This window comes from Eleutherodactylus coqui, chromosome 4 (genome assembly GCF_035609145.1).
Source record: "Eleutherodactylus coqui strain aEleCoq1 chromosome 4, aEleCoq1.hap1, whole genome shotgun sequence".
In the NCBI taxonomy this organism is placed as follows: domain Eukaryota; kingdom Metazoa; phylum Chordata; class Amphibia; order Anura; family Eleutherodactylidae; genus Eleutherodactylus; species Eleutherodactylus coqui.
This window is the reverse complement of record NC_089840.1, coordinates 60,558,803-60,579,175: the sequence shown is the minus strand read 5'-3', so window position 1 is coordinate 60,579,175 and position 20,373 is coordinate 60,558,803. Positions and strand designations below refer to the sequence as shown.

Sequence of the window (20,373 nt, the reverse complement as noted above, 5' to 3'; positions counted from 1 at the left end):
CATGTGCAAGAAAAATCGCAACATATTCTGTTTTGGCGCGTACACGCCATGATAGTGCTTGGAGATTGGCAGCATGAAGCAAGTACTCTGTAATACATAATTTATGCGTATTGGGCTGGGCTCACACAAGCGTAATTTGGTGCGTGCGGCACGGCCCAATGCTCTGTAATACATAATGCATACACTTCCTTTACAGTGCTTACAACTATTCATTGTAGGAGTAACTGAAAGCTGGACTGTTACTGGAATATAGTTGACTGACTGTGATGACCGCTCACATCTGGCACCATCTCTCCCCGCAGAATTGGTCACGGATCACTCCTGCTGTCCAGTAATAGCGCCTTCGTTGATCTGTTAGCGGAGAACGATACAGCCAATAGTAAGGGCTCATTCATATGGGCGTAGGTGCATTTCGTCCACGTAAATACGCGGCGGATTTATGCGACCGAAATACGCTTACGACCACACATCTTACCCACTCCGGTGGTTTTTTTTTTTGTTTTTTTTTCTTTGTACAAACAGTGTATTTGCGCACACAGAACATACGAACTCACGGTGACTTTGTGCGTAAATACGCAACGAATACCAGGTTTCAAGCGTATTTACACACATACATTGCTTTCAACAGGCTTCTACGGTGTATAATACCCTGTTTCCCTGAAAATAAGACATACCCTGAAAGTAAGACACAGCATGATTTTCCAGAATTTTTGAGGATGCTTGAAATATAAGCCCTACTCCAAAATTAAGCCCTGCTAACAGTTAGTTAAAGTCAATTTAAATAGTGTCCAGGCAGCTATACATGTAAAAAAGGTAAACCTTTTTGAACAAAAATTAATACAAGACACTGTCTTATTTTCAGGGAAACACGGTATGCACCATCATAGGACGTGTCGAATAGTTCTTTTTTTTTTTTTTTTCCATCGTGTGGAAAAAAGCGGCCCTTATGAACGAACCCATTGAAAGCAATGGGTTCTATTTATTCCGCATTATGCGCGAAAAAATGCACGTGTTATATATGGCACAAGTACGCCCGTGTGAACAAGCCCTTAGCATAGCTTTACATGGGACATCTGTTGGCTCACTTTTAATGATGGAGGTCTTGTGTAAGCACGGGACCCAATGGATACTCTGTGAGTAATTGTTCAGTCATCGCCAGTTCCTTGGTTTCCGCTCATTGAAACAAAACGACTAGAGAGCGAGTTCTTGTGCAATGTAAACAGGCAGTTCATCTTTGAACAACTGCCTATTCATAGTAAATGGAGGACGGTGGCCGAAAGATCAACAGCGCTCTCTGCTTTCATTCACTTAAAGAGGTTCTGTCATTTGGAAAAAAATCAACTTACCAGTACCTATTCCTCCCCAATCAGCCTGCTTACCGCATCTTCCCCTCCCTGATCTTCTCCTGGGTCACATCACCTCCAGCCGTCCAGATCCTCTTCTTCCTGTGACTTTACGTCTATTCATGGCAGTCTCCTTTCTGCAGCTCAGTGTACCCAGTCATTAGTGACATAAGGTACACTGACCTGCAGGAAGGAGAATGCCGAGAGTCCATAACGGGAAGAGGATCCTGCTGGCTGGAGGTGAGGTGACTCTGGGAACTGCAGGAGCCAGGAGAAGATCGGGAGAAGATGTGGTAAGACTATTTGGAAGGAATAAGTAAGTATTGATATATATTAAAAAAATTATTTTTTTTTTGTTGACAGAAGCCCTTTAACAACTATCGCTGTTGTAAGGCCATTGTGACATTTAGGAGCAGAGGCCACATGGGATCCGGGCATTAAATGGTTAATATGGTTGGTTTTTCCTTCTATTAAGAGGGTGCTTGTGCAACTGCCAAGAACGTATCTCCTATCCTGTGAATAAGGGTCAGCTGAGTAATCCTTGAGCACTTTCCAGAACCTCCTATCTGGAGAATCAGAAGGCTTGGTGATGGTGCTGGATTCGCTGTCCAGTGGCTGGCGGGAAGATGTGGAGCCTGTAAGAGGAGAAGCAGGACCCCGACATCCAGATGTTGATTGAATACTGGACGTCCCACACTGCGATGGAGGACCACCTCAGACAGCTGATCATCCACGCTGAAGAAGCTGCAGGAATGTACCAGAGTTGACCCTGGAAAGCACGGGGTAGTTGCGGAGGTCAACGAACCAGAAGTAGATGACCTCTGCATCAGACATGATGGAAAGGGAGCCAGAAGAGAAGGGAGGCGCTACTCCCCACCACCACTGCCCACAAGAAGCAAAGCGGACCACAGGAGGGTGCCGCTCCAATCAGCATCAGAGGGATAAAGGACCAAAGTGTTGCGGCAGCAAGGGCCTGATGAAGATCCCAAAGAAGGTGAGATCCCCGGCGTTCAGAGTCTCTGTCCGCTGACAACTCTATTTTTAATTTTTTTTGCCCTGTACCTGGTAATACTGAACTAGATATTGCAGCTTTGAACAATGCTTCCTTAAAGCTTGCCATCTAATTCTAAATCAGTCTTCTGGCAGTACTTGGCCTGGCTTTCGTAAAGGCACCTGCTTTGCCTTCAACAAGGGCAAATGTAAGTGGTTACAGGATTGTAGATACCGCCACGAATGCTCCTTTGTGGTGGGACACATACCATGTTGTGGTGTTTTTAAAAGAGATGCTCAGCTTAACGTCCATTCCTTTGGTTAGAAATTTTCACCCAAAACCATTGACACCAGTGAGGCTTCCAAAAATGCTTCCTTGACTAGAAGTCTATCCAGACCATCTGAAGGCCCGGATAATTAGTTCGGATTTAGGCTGCCTGTCCACGGGCGAGTTGTCATTGTGTTACCCGCAGCGATAATCTGGACGCGGGTAACGCAGTAAACCCTTTCCATAGGCTAACTATGGAAAGCTCAGCCCGCCGTCCATGGGCGGAGAATCTTAGCGATTCTCCGCTTGCGGGATTCAAATCTCAGCATGCTGCAATTCTCCACAGTGAGCCTATCTATTAGAGTTTACAGGTTCGGGTTGGTCAGGGGTTATAAATTAAGTCATGACATACATCATGACTCTGTTACAACTAAAATTGAAAGCAAAATGGCTGAGGGCCGTGCTGCTGCCCCTTTCGATGGTCCTCCTTTTGCCAAATTTAGTGACTAGCTCCACTAGGGTTTCCAGTTTGAAGGGAAATGTTCCTTTTTATGTGCCTCCCTGTGGGATTTTCTTAATCCTGTTTTTACTTTCAGACCTTTTTGTCCTTTCCAGAGTAGGTTGTGACTAGAGATGAGCGAGCGTACTCGGAAAAGCACTACTCGCTCGAGTAATTTGCTTTATCCGAGTATCGCTGTGCTCGTCCCTGAAGATTCGGGTGCCGCTGCAGCTGACAGGTGAGTCGCAGCGGGGAGCAGGGGAGAGCGGGCGGGAGAGAGGGAGAGAAAGATCTTACCTCCGTTCCTCCCCGCTCTCCCCTGCAGCTCCCCGCTCCGTGCCGGCACCCAAATCTTCAGGGACGAGCACAGCGATACTCGGATAAAGCAAATTACTCGAGCGAGTAGTGCTTTTCCGAGTACGCTCGCTCATCTCTAGTTGTGACACATTTCGATCAGTTGGCATCATGCACTATTTTGGTGTGTTTTTTGTTTCTTTTGTTGGTTGGTTGTCCAGATACTGCTGAGTGTAAAACGTCCGTTGTTGGTTTCTGTAAAATTGCAGAATTTTTTTGTATCTATCGGGTACAGGAAAAAAACAGTTTTCCCATTTGCTTGTTTGGAATTTTAGGCATTACTATGGAATTTCTTTTACCACAAGACAGATTGCAGAGACTACGTAATCTTGAGTGCGGCACTGCGTTATAAAAGGATTACGCTAAAGGAACTACAATCTCTTATGGCGATTTGATCTTTGCCACAAGGGTGATTCAGATTGGTCGCATTTTTTTCTTGAAGATCGTTTAGTGCCACGAAGGGCCTTAAATCCCCTCCTTCACATGTGTGTTTGTCTCGTACCTTGTAGGAGGATTTAGCAATTTGTTTTCAATTTTTTTTTCCGATTTTTAACGGTCATGTAATTTGGCAAGCTGATTTTGTTGAAGCCTCAGAATTGGGTTTATTTGCTGATGCATCGGGTACACATGGATATGGGGTTTTCTAGGGTGGGCATTGGCCGGCTGAGCCATGGCATGTTTCCTGGGTCAAAAACAGCGTGACTAAGAGTTTAGTGTTACTCGAGTCATTTCCTCTGGTAGTGGTGGGGTCCTTTTTGGAGTCAGTATTTTTCCAATAAGGGCATTCTGCTAAATACTAACAAAACTGTTTTTTGCCATTAATGGTCATCAAAATCTGATCCGGTTGTAAAATTATTGCATCATCTTGTGCTTTTTGTGTTTTACTTGTGAATATTTTGTTGAGAGCGAGGCATATGTATGGACACAGCAATGCGTGGGTGCCTGTCTTGTTTTCGAATGCAAAGGTTTTAGGGAAGCGGCACCGGATGCAGACATGGTGGGCTTGGAGTGTACAAGACATCTATGGGGTCTGATATGGGACCAATGTATCAACCACTGGCTCGTTCAGCCAGCCCCAAGACATGGCAAGAGTATCAGTCAGCCTGGGACTTTTGTTCTGAGAAGTGTATTGGTATTATACTCATGTGAATGCATCTCTGTCCTTTTTCATGTTCTCTTTTTCGTTCGGGTCGGTTGTACAGCTAGGTTATCAAACTTTTAGCTGGAATTTCAATTTTTCAGGAATGGCATAATATTTGTCTAATTCTTGTATTAAAGCTATAAATGTAAGGTGTCTGGACCTGATCGTTTGTCTCCGGTTTCATTTATTAGGATAATTAGTATCGGTCTTGACTCCTATTGCTTTTTAGGGTAGAAAATGTTGTTCTTTCTTTGTGCGGTTTTTTTTTTTTTTTAATTGGCTTTTTCCGGTACACTTTGCATTGGTGAGTTACTTTTTGGGGGGCAATGTTCAAGGTTTAAAATGCAGCAGTTAAGCTGAGATTAAAAGGGGGATTTGGCCGGACCCTGATATTTTATTTTTCACGCTGAATGGAATGAGATTGGCGAGGTTAATACTTTAAATCTCATTTCAGGAATGAAGAGACTTCGCAAATCTTAAGGCAATTATTCCACAAGTTGTACTTTTTCCCTGAAATTTTCCCCGTCTGGTTTGGTCCTTTCTTGACTATTTCATTGAGCAGATTAGGGAACGATTGAAGAGGGCAATTAAAAAATGTTTGCTGTCCTGTGGCAGCTTTAGTTTTCATCACTGTGAATCACATGGATTTTTGCTTGCCTTTTACATAAGGGACCGTGTCCATTTATCAGAAATGGCATTAGATACATTTAATGTCAATCTTGAAACTATAATTGGGAAGGCTGCGGTGTTGAAGAGGGGTGGGGGGTCATATCATGGCTGGTGTGTCGTCCGCTCCACTCAGGTGGACATTGTTTCAATAGATTAATTCAGTTTTGGACTTGGCAGACCTGAGTCTGGCCATGTTTTATAGGTTACTGAGTTACTCATATATTTATTGAATACTAATATAAAATATAACCCTTTTAAGAAATACCGTGGCTTTTTATAATCTAAATTGTGTGTGTGGTTTGTGTGTTTTATTACTGATTTTTGGTTATTTTATTATTCATGTGTCATGACACACAGAATCCCATGCAGGGCCAATGGGATATTTTAAAACAGAGGCCACATGGAATGTGAGCATTAAATAGTTAAAGGGGTTGTCTCGCGGCAAGCATCAAAATTTTACTTTACCCCATTCCCCCTGTCACCCCTCCGGCATAAAATAGCAAATTAAAGCGGTTTTTAAACCGCTTGCTACTCACCGATCCGACGAAATAAGGAGTTTAAAAAAATCTTCTCCCAAAGATGGCCGCTGGTCCTTTCCCAGGGATGCACTGCGGTTTTCTCCCATGGTGCACCGCGGGTCTTCTCCCATTGTGCACCATGGGCTCTGTACGTTCCATTGCCGATTCCAGCCTCCTGATTGGCTGGAATCGGCACACGTGACGGGGCGGAGCTACGATGACGACGCGGTGACCAGCTCTCCGGCATGAGCGACCCCATTCACCAGGCAGAAGACCGCACAGCGCAAGCGCGTCTAAAAAAGCAAGAAGCCAGCGAAATTAGACTGAGCCATGGAGACGAGGACGCTAGCAACGGAGCAGGTAAGTGAATAACTTCTGTATGGCTCATATTTAATGCACGATGTACATTACAAAGTGCATTAATATAGCCATACAGAAGTGTATAACCCCACTTGCTGCTGCGAGACAACCCCTTTAATATGTTTTTTTTTTTCCCTTTGGTAAGAGGGTGCTTGTGTAACCCCCTCCTTCCCCTACGCTGAGTGGTCCTTTCAGGCTCAGCTGAATCCTTGAGCACCTTCCAGAACATCAGCCAGGAGAATCAGGTGGCTTGGTGACGGCACTAAATTGGCTGTCCAGTGACTGGCGGGAAGATCTGGAGTCCATAAGAAGAGGAGAAGCAGGACCGCGGCATCTAGATGTTGTTTGAAGATGTCTTCCCACCCTACCTCTCCAAAGTTGGCTGCAGTCGCGGTCTTGGTTGAAGTGGGTGGACATTGTTTCAATAATATAGTTAAGTTTTGGACTTGGCAGACCTGAGTCTGTGTAACGAAGTCTCTTACTGATTCATTACTTTATATTTATTGAATACTAATTAAAAGTTAGCCTTTAAATAAATACCGCTGCCTTTTGTAATCCAAATTGTGTGGTTTGTGTGTTTATTACTGATTTATTGGAGTTTTTATTAGTCATGTGTCATGATGCATTGAATCCCGCGTGCGTGCATGTATACTTAAAACGTACCTTGCACAGCTTTAATATCCTACTATATAAAAGGCAAGGCAAACTGGCGATTACTCATAAAAATCCATTGCAGATCTTGGTGCAAATTCTTATTCTGATGTACTTTTTCTGCAGGTGGATGCTGTGGCTCAGATTCTAAACAGTACGTGTTTGGAGGATGGGCCTGGGCCTGGTGGTGTATTTCCGACACCAAAAGGTGAGCGACCTAATTTTAGTCTACATGTAGGAATGAATAGTCTACTCTTGCATGCCACCCCAATTTGTATAGTGGTCATCTGTAAGTCTATAAAGGTGTAAGATTTCATACACTTAATATCAAGGAAGTACCGTGCTTCTCTGAAAATAAGACATTGACTTGTATTCAATTTTTGCCCAAAAAGAGGCTCATTGTCTTTTTTGGGGGGAGGGGAAGGGGGAGGTGGGGATTATACTCACTTGGTCCGCGGTATCCTGCTGCCTTGCACTGCTGGTCTCCGGCAACGATGTGGAAGTCCGCAATGTCTTCCATGCTGAGATATCCCTTTCTTTCTGGTGACGGGGCTTTGAATACCCCGCTTCCAGCAAAGCGAGCACTGTGATTGAATTGAGCGCCAGCCAATCAGAGGCGGCTCTCGATGAACCAATCACAGACATTCAGTAATGTCATTCACTGAATGGCTGTGAATGATCGGGCGCCGGCTCTTGATTGGCTGGCGCTCGCTCCAATCACAGTGCTCGCTTTGCTGGAGGCAGGATATTCATACCTCCATCACCAGAAAGAAAGGGATATCTCGGCGCAGAGGACACGGCAGCTTGCCGCAGCACCAGGGACCATCGTGAGGGATTCAGACGCCGCGGGCCAGGTGAGTATTGATGTTTGGGTTTTTTTGTTTTTTTTTCATGTACTTTAGCTATGGCTTATTTTCATGGGAGGGCTTATATTTCAAGCCTCCCTTGAAAACCAGGGTAGGGCTTACTTTCGGGGAAACACGGTATGTTGCGAGAAATTAACTTCTCTCACTAGGACCAGACTTTAAATTTGGGCAATAGTAAGATATCTCACTACTGTTCTCTTCTGTGCCAAAATACGCAATTTTAGAATACACACTAAAGCCATTTTGGCAGAATGGTTTTGGTTCATTATTTTGCACTAGTATTTGTAAGCCAAAACTAGAAGTGGAGAATAAACTATAATCAAGATATTTGTACCTAAGCAGGAAAACGGAATGCCAAACGTTATGTAACCCCAGCCTTGCAAATGCTGAGATATACAGTAACGGTCAACATTATTGGCAACCTTGATTGTTAAGTATGAGAGAGCCAATATCTTCAGTAATTTGTGGATATGTACTAACTTTTTATCATTTAGAGAATTTTAGTAGCATGTCCATTTTTTTTTTAAACTCAAACCTAGATTTCTTATACTTGGAGCACTGAAATAATGTAATAATCCTCTGATTTCATTGTTGCTGTAAGCATATGTGACCGCCTCCTATTATAGCATGTCCTCTCACCCTTTTGGGGAGGTATTTAGTTGAAAGTGCACTTCCTAGTTTACTTTTATTGAGTGTTCTTACAAATGCCCACCTAAAAAGTCTGCCCTATTGATTCAATCTCTTTGACATGAACACTTACGAAATGAACCTCGGTCTGCAATATATTCCAAACTTTTCAAAACGGTTATTACACCTTTATATGTGCGTTCACGTAAAAGGCGCTGCATGCTCTGTTCTATACACTCTTTATACTGTATTATACGTTAAAGCCTAATGCTGTCATTTATTAATTTTTTTTTTTTCTTCAAATTATGAGCAAAGGCTGAGACAACAGTGACCATGTTTTCTGTTAAACCAGAGATCCAGTCCAACTGATCTTCCATGCTCTAGATACGCAGTGAAATATCAGTACTGGCTGACTGATCTCGGACCTCCGCGGCGTTGCTCGGAGAGTCAGACAAAATATTCTTTATCAAAGGGCCATTCAAGTCAATGGCAGTGTGCTTCAAAGATTTCTTCAGTCTTCTCTTCTGACCTGTATCTGTGACTTATCAGAAGATCATTTGGCAAATTCCTCTTTAGGAACTGGCAGGCTTTGCCTGAAAAGATTTATTATTCAGTAGCCCTGTGATGCCAAAGTTTGTAATTACTTCCGGTTTTCATACGCACTGCTGGTATCCACTCATTTAGTGGATGCCTTTTGAATATCAAGTCATAATGACTTTTGATTATTTCTAATAAATTTAAAGGGGTATTGTAATTTTAAGAGAAGCTGTCAGCAGATTCATCCTATCCTAATAACGGACAGCATGAAATACCAACAGCCTCCCTCTTTTACAGAGATGAGGTGTGTTGAAGTAGAGGAAGAGTACAAGGAAGAGTGTGCAATGGTCAGCTCCCTCTGGCTTCTTCTTACCTGGCTCTGCCTCATTGGCTGGCTCTTATTTTTGTATAGGGAGAAGCCTGTCAAGCAGTCCAGCGGACATTTCTCCCTGTACCCAACTTTTTTTTTTTTCTTTTTTAAACTGTGTTCTGTGGAGCAGCCCGTCTTTCTAATGAGGGAGCCTGTTGTATTTCATGTTGTTCATTGTTATAGTGGAATAAATCTGCTGGCCAGTTTCTTTTTAAGCCTTTATGTCACATTTACGATTCCAATTTCACATCCTGCATGTCGTGGCTTCCTTTTTCGCTTCCCTCTGATGCCTGATAGTCTAGCTTCCGTCCTGTAGTTATGATCTGTGTGAACTCTTATTCTGCTCAGTTGTGTCACAACCCTCAAATCACGGTCTCCTACCACAAACACTTTCTAGATGGACCAAATATACATTGAGTGTCAGTTCTACTAAAAGCCACTGATATCACTGATGTAGGGTTTAGTAAAGATGCACATGTAAACTTGCTGTCATATATATTCCCACTAAATTAGGTAATGTCTTACAGAGAACTTCCCCTCTCTACTTCCTCAATGCCAGGGTCATTAACAATGTTTCGGTGCAAACATAACATGTACAGACATGGCCACAAATCTTGAGACTGACACAAATTTTGCTTTTCACAAAGTCTGCGGCTTGGGTTTTTAGAGTGGCAATTTGCATTAACTCTAGATCGTTATGAAGAGTGATTTAGATGAATTGCAGTAAATTGCAAGTCATTCTTCCCTTATGAGAATTATAAATGTTGTCTGGTTGCAAACTTCTGTTATCCAATCCTTGGGCTAACAGTCGGTGATTGGGGGTCCGTTTCCTGAGCCCACTGCTGATCAGTTTTTGGCTGGGCCGACACACTTGTATGCTGCACTGAATTCTACAGGAAGCAGACAGATCTGTTCTTACTGTAGTGGCCAGGCTTGGTATTACTGGCCGAGCTCCCATTGAAATAAATGGGTACTTTGCCTGCAATACCAAGTCTGGCCACTACCATAAGAACAGAGCTGTCTGCTTCCTGCAGAAATCTGTCAGGCTGGTTTGCTTATGCAATAACAGATGATCAACCGGGGGTCCCAGGCAAAGGACGTCTACCAATCTACTATTGATTACTTATCCAGGGGATAGGCCATCAAGAGTTTTACAACAAGACAACCCCTTTAACTTAATTACAAAACCCAATTTCCACTGAATTTCAGCCCTGCAACAAAATGAACCGCTAACATCATTTCAGTAATCTTCTCGTCCGCTCAGGAGAAAGCGTTAACAAGGGCAAGGCAGCTGATGTCATTCTGTAATGCTGATTTGAATTAGGCTGCATTCACACGTGGTGTTTTTTTTTCTTCTTTTGTTGTTGCGGGTTTCAATCACAACTGAAAGCCGCTTTAAAAAAAAACCAGGCATGAACGTATCCTTGTAAGAGCAGACTGGTTGCTTTTAAAAGGGGGATGGTGCTTGAAATCGTTGTCATCTTCTGTTAACCATGGTTACTTGCAAGAAAATGCATACGATCATCACTGCTTTGTATCAAAAGGCCATTGCTGCTTGTACGATTGCCAGTAAATCAGCCATTTATTGGATGATCAAGAACTTCAAGGAGATGGGTTCAATTGCTGTGAAGAAAGCTTCAGGGTGCCCAAGAAAGTCCTGTAAGTGCAAGGGGTATCTCCTAAAGAGGATTCAACACCAGTGCAGAACTTGCTCTGGAATGACAGCAGTCAGGTGTCGGTGCCATCTGCATGCCCAGTGAGGCAAAGGTTTTTGGAGGTTGGCCTGGTGTCAAGAGGGGCAGCAAAGAACCACTTCTCTTCAAGAACAGACGAACATTCTGCAGGAAGTACAGGGATTGGACTGCAAAGGACAGGGGGTAAAGTTTTGGGGGGTTTTCTCCTCTGATGAAGCCCTCTTCAGACTGTTTGGGACATCTGGAAGAACGGTTGTCTCCAGAAGAAAAATTGAGCGCTACTATGAGTCCTGTGTCAGGCCAACAGTAAAGCATCCTGAGACCTTTATGTGTGTGGAGGAGGCGGTGGGGGGATTACTTTTCATCCAAGGGGGGTGGTCACCCACAATTTTAACTAAGAAAGCTGACGTGAATAAAGATGGCTCTCTCTAAACATCCTCAAAAGACAACTTCTCCCAACCATCCAGGAGCAATTTGATATTTTTTCCAGCACTATGTCACAAGGCAAAAGTAAAGTAAAAGAAAAGTGGTTCGGTGAGCAAAACATTTGAAATTTTGGGTCTGTGGCCCGGAAACTTCCTAGATCTCAATCCCACTGCTAACTTGTGGTCAACCCTCAAAAACAAAGGATTTTGCACAAACAAAAACACAAAATTTTGTCATAAACCCCAAGCACTGATTTGGGCAAGAATAGGCTGCCATTAGTCAGCATATCCAGCATGCCGGAGCGAATTGCACAAGTCTTAAAGCATAAGGGTCAACACTGTAAATATTAAGTTTTTGCCTAAACTTGAAGTAGTTGTCAAAAGTTTAAAAACTTCTGTAGAATTGTACTTCAGTATAGCATAGAAACATCTGACTGAAAGATCTAAAAACACTGAAGCAGCAAACTTTGTAAAAACCAAAATTTGTGTCCACCTCAAAACGTCTGACTACGACTCTACTAAGGAGAAGTATACATTCTTGCAAAACAATGGCCATCTTGATGGAGCAAAGCATTTTATACCAGCAAATGAAATGACTACAGCAAATATCATAGCATGCTTTTTACTACTTCCCTCTAAAGTGCAAGCTTTAAAGGGGATGTCGGAGATTAAAAATAGTTGAGGTATATGCAAGAAATGTGCTAAATTTTTAACAAAACAGGCTAAACTCACAGGTTTTATCCCCTGCCACTCTAGTGCCGCCACTCCGATCCTCCCCTCTGGGCTCTGTTTACACGACTGTAGTGGTGACATGACCGTTGCAGCCAATCGCTGGCCTCAGAGGTATATGGCACTAGATTGATGAGGCCATTGATTGGCTGCAGAGTTCCCAGGGGTATACAGGCGCAACAGTGCTGCAGCTATCTAAACAAAGCCTGGCGAGGAGGACCGGAGTGGCGGCACTTTAGAGCAGCAAGGGTTCAACCTGGTGAGTATAACTTTTGTTAGCACATTTACTGCATTTGACCCAATAGTTATAGATCTCGGACAACCCTTTTTAAGGCGATCAGGCATGGCTCAAATCATTCATCTGTCACAGACTCCAGCATGCCCCCTAACATACTTGGTTGACCAAACAGTAATTGCCAGCATTAATTATCTATTGTTGAAATTCCTTGTACTTAATTGGATGGAAGCCTCAGATGGACTGTAGGTTCCTAGAGACTGTCCAGTCATTCTGGACCTCATACCTTATAAAAACTCTAGTATATATTGTCCTGGCTCTCTTCTTGCAGGATTGGCTAGGCAGGCACTGATGTGTAATATTACATCCTGTGTACCTGCCCCTTTAAAAAAAAAAACAAAAAAAAAACTGATGGTGTCAATGGGTGATGGTGCCTTCAGCTAGCTAACCCATTATTGATGGAAGAACGGCAGTGCTAATTAGTTGGGATATATGTAACTGTCCAAGATCCTGGATCTTGAGGACTCTCTCACATGAGAGTAAGCGGTCTCGCATTACGTAGTACCGATCTCACATTCCCTTTCAATTGTGCCTCTTACACACAGCACTCGAAGTGCGTGTGCAAAAAAGATCTCAGCGTGCGCTATCTTGGCTTGTATTGTGTGTGCGCATACACTCCAATTTAGTGTATGTGGATTGTCGGCACGCAGTAAGTACGCATGTCATTGCATACTTTCTGTGTGCTCGCACGCACGGTGCGCTACAGAAAAAGGCTCGTGTGAAAGATCCCGAAGGCCGGTTTCGCACAACCAAATTTGAATTGTGGATTTGCGAGCGTATGATCCGCAGTAATACACAAATTAATTAAATGCATTGAATTACACAGTTCCGATCATATTAGAAGGTCTGAATTGTGTAATCTGCTCATGAGAAATAAAACAAAGCATGTTCTATTTTACCGCGAATATCCGCGACATAGAGCCCATTGTTCTCTATGGTCGCGGATATACCCACAGCCCATACGCATTTACATTGCCTATGTGACCGCAGTCATACACAGGGTCATGGTCCGGCTCACAGCTGGAATCCGCTGCAGGCCTCTGGAAGCATATTCCGCTTACGGCCGTGTGAGCCCAGCCTAAGGCCTCCTGCATACAACCGGGTCGGATTCGGCATGTGGGATTCGACCCTGTGTCCCTGGCCGGGGACCTTGCTTACCAGTCCGGATTCTCCTTTATCTGAACTATGGAAGTGCCGGCGAGTATGCGCAGTACAGATTATGCCGTACCGTCACTAGGCGATGACGCGGATCCTGCGACCTTTCCGCAATGATGATTGTGAAAGGGCCGCGGGACGGACAGCTTCCATTGACTATAATTTAAGCCGTCCAGACGTAAACTGTACAGAAATGGAGCATGCTGCGGTTTTTAATTTTTATTTTTTTTCCTGTCGCGAGCGGAAATTGCAGTTAATCTCCGCTCGTATGCAGGAAGCAGCGGTTCTCCATTGGAGGCTATAGGCAGTATTTGCTGTGGAATCCAGAGGCAGCCGCCGGCCCCGGATTCCACAAATCAAATCCGCCAGTGTGCAGGATCTCTAAGATTCTGCAGCAGATCCAGGCCATAGCATGCTGTAAGAAAACGCAATTTCCTGCCCACGAGCGGAAATTGAGTGCAATTTTGTGCAGGCTATGCATGGCCTGCTTCCTTTGAAGTCAATGGAAGCCGTCCGTTCCACGGCCATTCTGAAATCATCGTTGCAGAATGGTCACAGGAGCCGCGTCATTACTATAGCGGCGTCCTCTGTACTGCGCTTGTGCAAAGGAGAAGACAGCGGAGAGGTAAGCTTGGGTCAGCGGCCAGGCATCGGGTCGAACTTCGCTGCGGGAATCCCATATGCGGGGTCTGACCTGCCTGTGTGCAGACGGCCTAAGACTCATTGTTATTGAGTTCACCAGCAGCAAACTTGTGTATTTCCAAGCAGCAACTTCCTATTTTCCTTCTCTTTATGATCCGTTCCCTAAACATTAACCTGCTTCTATCTGTTCTTGGTTTATAGACCATAGTGCAGGATCTGTTATTACCCATGTGTCCATTGTAACGTGTAAAATTCTGAAAGGCTAAAGTAATTTTCCACTCTTTGAAACAAAGTACAAATGCAGGCTTGTCCCACGGTTAGTCCGTGAATAAAACATAACTGCGTTCGCGGTTTATATGGCATTTATAGCGTAATCACTTCTGTTTAGTGGAAAGGGAACAACTGTCAGATTCTGGTTTCCTCCACACATCCTGACCTCGATCTGATCATACGGTGCTGTGAAAATCCTCGTTATCAAGTGCATGATTCTTCAGAGCTAGCAGTAGGCAACCATTTTCCATGTCATAAACCCCCTATCTAAAAAAAAAACTATATTGACACAAAAAAAAAATCGCAGGAAGACAAGCCTGAAGCAGTGTGTACAAATACCTAGTATAGATGATCTAGACATACAAAGACCAATCCAAAAGGGGATAGAGCAAAAAAACCAAACATATATCGCTAAACATATGAAGCAAGTCATGGTATAAACAGTTATTGCATACCCGTAATGATTAAGGCACGGGTCCCCCTGTTGCATAAGTTCCTGAGGAAGTATTATAAAGACCCCTTTTGAATAGTGAATTTCATTAGCCCACGTGATGGTGACATACAATGAAATCCCAAATGATACTGCATGTAATACTACGCACGTGCCCAGTATCTCACGCTGGGTAATAGGGACTCAAATTCCCACTGGGCTGGCTCAAGTTGAATCCTGCGCAAGCAGATACTTGGCAAATACTGAGGCCGCAGATGACGCACGTACCGACCTAGACGCATGTGCACACAGTGCGTGGGTGTAATATAGTGATCCTAGACATTATCTAAACTGCCATGGACTGCTAACTGTATTAGTAGTCCTGTCCTATATAGTGTATACTGCTACATGTCTTGTTGGGTCCATGAGAATCTGTGCAAATGGAAATTTGGTCTGGACACGTTTCTTTTAGTATCCTTCATACAACAGTCTCCTCTTTTTGCCAGTCATATAGTTGACTAATATTTCTGAAGATGTAAGGCCGTGACTATTATTGGTAAGCCCACGTGATTAGCGCTGTAAAAGAGAGCAGCAATACAAGGATCATCTAACAGACAGTGTGGCAGTGTATCTGTAGACTGGGATCATTAATGTGGGCCAGGCCTGTAAAAGATCCTTTTATAAGTGGATTAGCTATTCTACGGAATATTGTTGCCTACTCCCAGGCGCCATCATCCTGCCGTTTAGGCTTATATTACTCAGCAAGTGTGCCTTGGCATTTAATGGGTTAATGCAGCAGTGAAAGAAGGAAGTGATATCCTATCTGTGATTTACTGCTTTCTTTACTTTGTTCCTTTCCATTATTTGCTGTTTGCTTCCCAAAGTACCTGCAGAGAACCTTCACATACACTTGTGGATCTCCTCAGTGGGAACTAGTACCCCACCTAGTGGCAATTGGGGCTATTTATCAACTGGTCATGCTTCGTTTTGGAGGAGCCTGCCTAGTTAGGATGTCATAACCTAATTTGCATGCTTTTTCCCATGGACCATTGCCTTGAGAAGAAGTCTCCATTAACTTAATGAGGATTGGCATCTCCTGAGCTACACTACATACAGTATACGGGTGTCCACAGAAATGCCTATCCAGGGGCAGAAGTGAGCTGTCCAGCATTGCATGAGGATATGTGTGGGGCAGCTTGTTTCAGTGCTACAATAACCAAAGAGAATGTACACCTTGGCATAACAAACGATTTCTGACTTTTAAAGACAAATGCAGGACTTGAAACAAAAAAGTGAACTTTTATCTTAAGGTTACTTTTTATGGGGCAACTGTTGGGTGCATAAGCGCCCAATAGTCTCCTCAATGACTATTGCTCCTGCTCTTCCACACTGGAGCAATAGTCGTTTAGTGAATGGACATGGGGCGCGCCGGAGATCTGTTTCTGTTGTCCGCCCACCTCCATTCACATCGAACAGGCAGTTGTTGAAAGACTGAACGACTCCTGTTTACACTGAGCAAGAAGCTGTTTGCTAGTTGCTTCATTTCAGTGAGCTGAAACAAAGTAGCAACTACTGAATGATTTCATTCTCAGTAGCTGTTTACCCATTATAACTATCGCCAAAAATTACTGTTTCGAGTGACTATTTGGGCAATAAAGGGGCCTGTGTAAAGGCATCTTTACAGAAAGTGATCAAAACAACCGCCGTCAGCGGCTATAGACGTACCCAGTTACATGTGGCTGAATGGCCAGCACATGGCATTTCTGGGATCGCCGGTTCACAGGCTGCTCGTATTTGCCTCTAGTGCGCCATCATCACAAGGCATCCATCGTAGACCGCTTGCCTTAAGAGGATCCTATAGCAAGAAATCCAGAGGGGTTGAGTCTGGGGAACATGGCGCTAAGGAACGGGGCAAACGGATCACTAATTGCATTCATTCATACATTTTTTTTTTAATTATTCTTTTTAATTGTCACGAATGAATAATTCTATTATTATGCCAATTCCTCTTAAATTGGTTCCCTTGGGTTATTTTAGTGCTGGAACAAGCTGCTCCACACACCTACCCTCCTGCAATTTTGCCCCTGACTAGGCATTTCTTTGAGCAACCCTCCTATATCCAACCATATATCGAAAACCTTCTAAACAGACCAAAAGCTGAGAAAGAAGCCGTTGATTGAAGCAAAGAAAAAATGAATGCAAGTAAAGCATAGTCAACTATTGATAATTTTGCAAAACTCCCTTTCGATCTAGCATTATGATCGGCCGTTTTACATGGGACTGCCAGTAAACTTACCGCATTAACTGAAGCCGATCTCTTTAGAGCACAAAGTATTGAGCCCCTCTAAATCTGTACTTGTACGGTGCAGAAGATCTACATTTCTAACATTTGTGTGACACCACTAGCAACCTCTGGGTGCCGGAAGTAGCTGAGAATGGCGTGTGACTAGTGCCTGTGATAACACACTTTTTGCAGCTAATGTCAGACACCTTGCATGGCTGCTCGTTGGGCAGCAGACTAACACTGCAGCCCGATTTTTCTTATTTTTTTTCCTTTGGTGTAACTGGTTTGTGTGTTGCTCTCTGGTAACTGCTCTGTGTATTTGCTGTCCTCCTGCCCTCATTTTTAATGCTGCTCAGACTGTCATTGGAGGTTATGACCATCCTATGTCGCTGCGAGAATATTGAGACATCGGAGGGGGTTCCTCTGTACGTAACAGGGGTTGCACAGGTAATAAACTTCCAGCTTCCTAATTCTGCTCCTTCATCTCTTTTATTATAAGCAGAAACGGCGACAAGAGGACTCTGCACTAACCCCTAATACCATACTCTTCCTCCCAGGGTGTAAGCTTTCAACTTTGCTTCCCGTGTTCACTTTCCCCCCTTTTTATGTCCAATCAGCAGTCACCTTTTGGACGTAATGTGAAGCTCTAGCAGTAAATGAACATTTATTAAACACTATAAAGATGCCAAAAATCAAAAAAACTTTTTTAAATTTTAAAAATCCTATTGGAGAACTTTACAGCCCTCCTTTCACCAGCATGGTAGGGCTCTAAGCAATTATACATTTGCATGCAACTGGACTGATAGTTAGTTTAGTAGCCAAGGGATTGCACCTCTTTAATTGCTGGAAGATTTTGTCATTTTTTATTTGCAATGCTGGAAATATCACTGCATTATTAGGGCTTATTCAGACGACCGTATATCGGCTGGGTTTTCACGCCAAGCCGATATACGACGTCTCTCTCTGCAGGGGGGGGGGGGGCTGGAAGAGCCAGGAGCAGTGCTCTCCGCCCCTCTGCACTATTTGCAATGAGGAGAGGCAGGGCGGGGCTAATTATCAAAACTTAGCCCCACCCACGTCCCGTCCCCTTTCATTGCAAATAGTGCAGAGGGGCGGAGAGGAGGCAGAGAGGGGGCGGGAGCTCAGTTCCTGCTCCTGGCTCTTCCATCCCCCCCCCCCCTGCAGATGAGGACACCGTATATCGGCTCGGCGTGAAAACCGAGCTGATATACGTTCGTGTGAATCCAGCCTCAGACTGCTTGTCAATCACACAATCGCCACCCAGTATGAACCCAGCTTTACAATTAATGTCCAATCTTGAAAAACACTTTATCTCTGAACATGGTCATAATTCTGTGCTGATTCATTTTTTAAAATATCCACCTCCTCAGGGTTCATTCACACGGGCGTATTGTCACCGCGTATTACGCACGCATATTTCCCGTGCGAACACTCGGAGAATGGAGGCAATGAAAGTCTATTGACTTTCATGCTTCCATTCACATCTGTGTCATGGTAGAACTGCGAGGAGAAATCAATCTCTGCATGCTCCATTTCTCCACATATCATACGCAGTGCCAATCGCAGCCCGTATACAATGTCTGCAAGCATGGGCTGCAATGAATACAACACTGAGATACTCGCAGCCTTGTATGCATACGCTCATGTGAATGAGCCCCTATCTATATTGTGTTAACAGATAAACATGCTGCACACAAATATATATAGCACTTATGAAAGGGATTGTCCAACCCTATTACGGTCTTTAAAAAGCGCCTACAATGGTGTGAAATAACCAATGGTAGTCATCACATTACATTAGCAGTCTTATGCCGCTCCTGTGCCATCGCTTCCCTGATGGCCTTTTACCTCCCTGCTGCAGCAATGAAGTGTTGAGATCACTTGCTACTGCTTGTGCCAGTCATGGGCTGGTGGCCTCCGTGGTGGTGCCTCATCACCAATACAGCCATTGTAAGCACTTTATAAAAAAGTTTGGAAAACACCTGTAAGGGTGCCTACCCACTAGCGTTTTTTTTCCCTGCGAAATTCGCAGCATTTTTTTCTCTGCAGGGGTCTATGGGACTTGTAATGTTAAAATCGCGATCGCGCAAAATCGGGAAAAAAAACGCTAGTGGGTAGGCACCCTAAGTAATACGGTATGCAGAAGGCCCTTAAACCCCAAAAGATCAGACACTTTTTAGGGATTTTACCGCCGTGGTGCTTTTTCTGGCCCTATATTTTATTTATTTTTTTCCTCAACTACCAAAATTATTTTTGCAGCATTTTTCTTTCTTTTGTTTGTTTATTTTTTGCTTTCCCGTGACCTACAGGACTATTTTTTAACTATTTATTATTTTGTTTTATTTGGGATAAAAAGCTAAATCCATAGGAGCCCCAGTTACAGAGGAAAATATTCCCCTGTAGTGCCAGTAGTCACTGGCAGAGCTGATCTGGGTCTGCTATGACCCTGCAGCTCTACCTTGGCAGGGGGGCACCTGCAGTCACGTGATCGCCAGTTTGAATAGCTGAAGTGACATTTCCACTTTCTCTATTCACTACATAGTGCTCATTCAGCGCTATGTAGTCTGCAAGAGAGAAGGCAGAAGCTGTTAAAAAACACTTCTGCCTTTTCCTACGGGTCCTTGGCTGTGACTAGCAGCTGAGGAACCAAGCTGCTCCTGCTACGTTGCAGGAGCTTTAATCCTGTACTACATTCTTTACCATTGGATGGGGATTTATTGACCTCGTGTGGCACAGTGTTAAGGCAGTAGAAATTCGGTCCTAAGCTCTCGCTCACAACCTGAAGGTTGCAAGTTCAATCCCCACTGGATCAAGTAGCCGGCTCAAGATTGTCTCAGCCTTCCATACTTCTGAGGTCGGTAAAATGAGTACCCAGCTTGGTGAGGGATAATAAATAACATTTACCTGAAAGCGCTGCAGAATAAGTTGGCGCTATACAAATCACAAGCTTTTTTTTTTTATTAAAGCCCAGGATCAAGCATCGTAAATTTATGGTGCTTGGTCCTTAATAGGTGGTGGTTGGTGTGCCAAGATATAAAGCTATGCCCTATCCACAGAATACAGGAAAACCTTACGGACGATAAGGGTCTGACTGCTGGGACCCCCACCAATCTTGAGAATGGGTGTCCTAAAGCTCCACACATAATGTAGTGGAAGATGCACATGTACATTGCTGCTTCATTCCTTTCAATGACTGCACTGGAGGCTGCCCAGCACTCTTATTCGGAAATTTTCG

At 43.9% G+C, this 20,373-nt stretch overlaps 1 protein-coding gene across 1 annotated transcript in view; it reads left to right on the top strand.

The window, feature by feature from the left end:
- The window catches only part of FLOT2 (flotillin 2), a 71,691-nt gene that overhangs the window by 24,456 nt on the left and 26,862 nt on the right, over window positions 1–20,373 (top strand). The window contains exon 2 of the mRNA XM_066599562.1: window positions 6,920–7,001. Coding sequence (XP_066455659.1) covers window positions 6,920–7,001 — 82 coding nt within the window. The remainder of the gene's footprint in view (window positions 1–6,919; window positions 7,002–20,373) is intronic.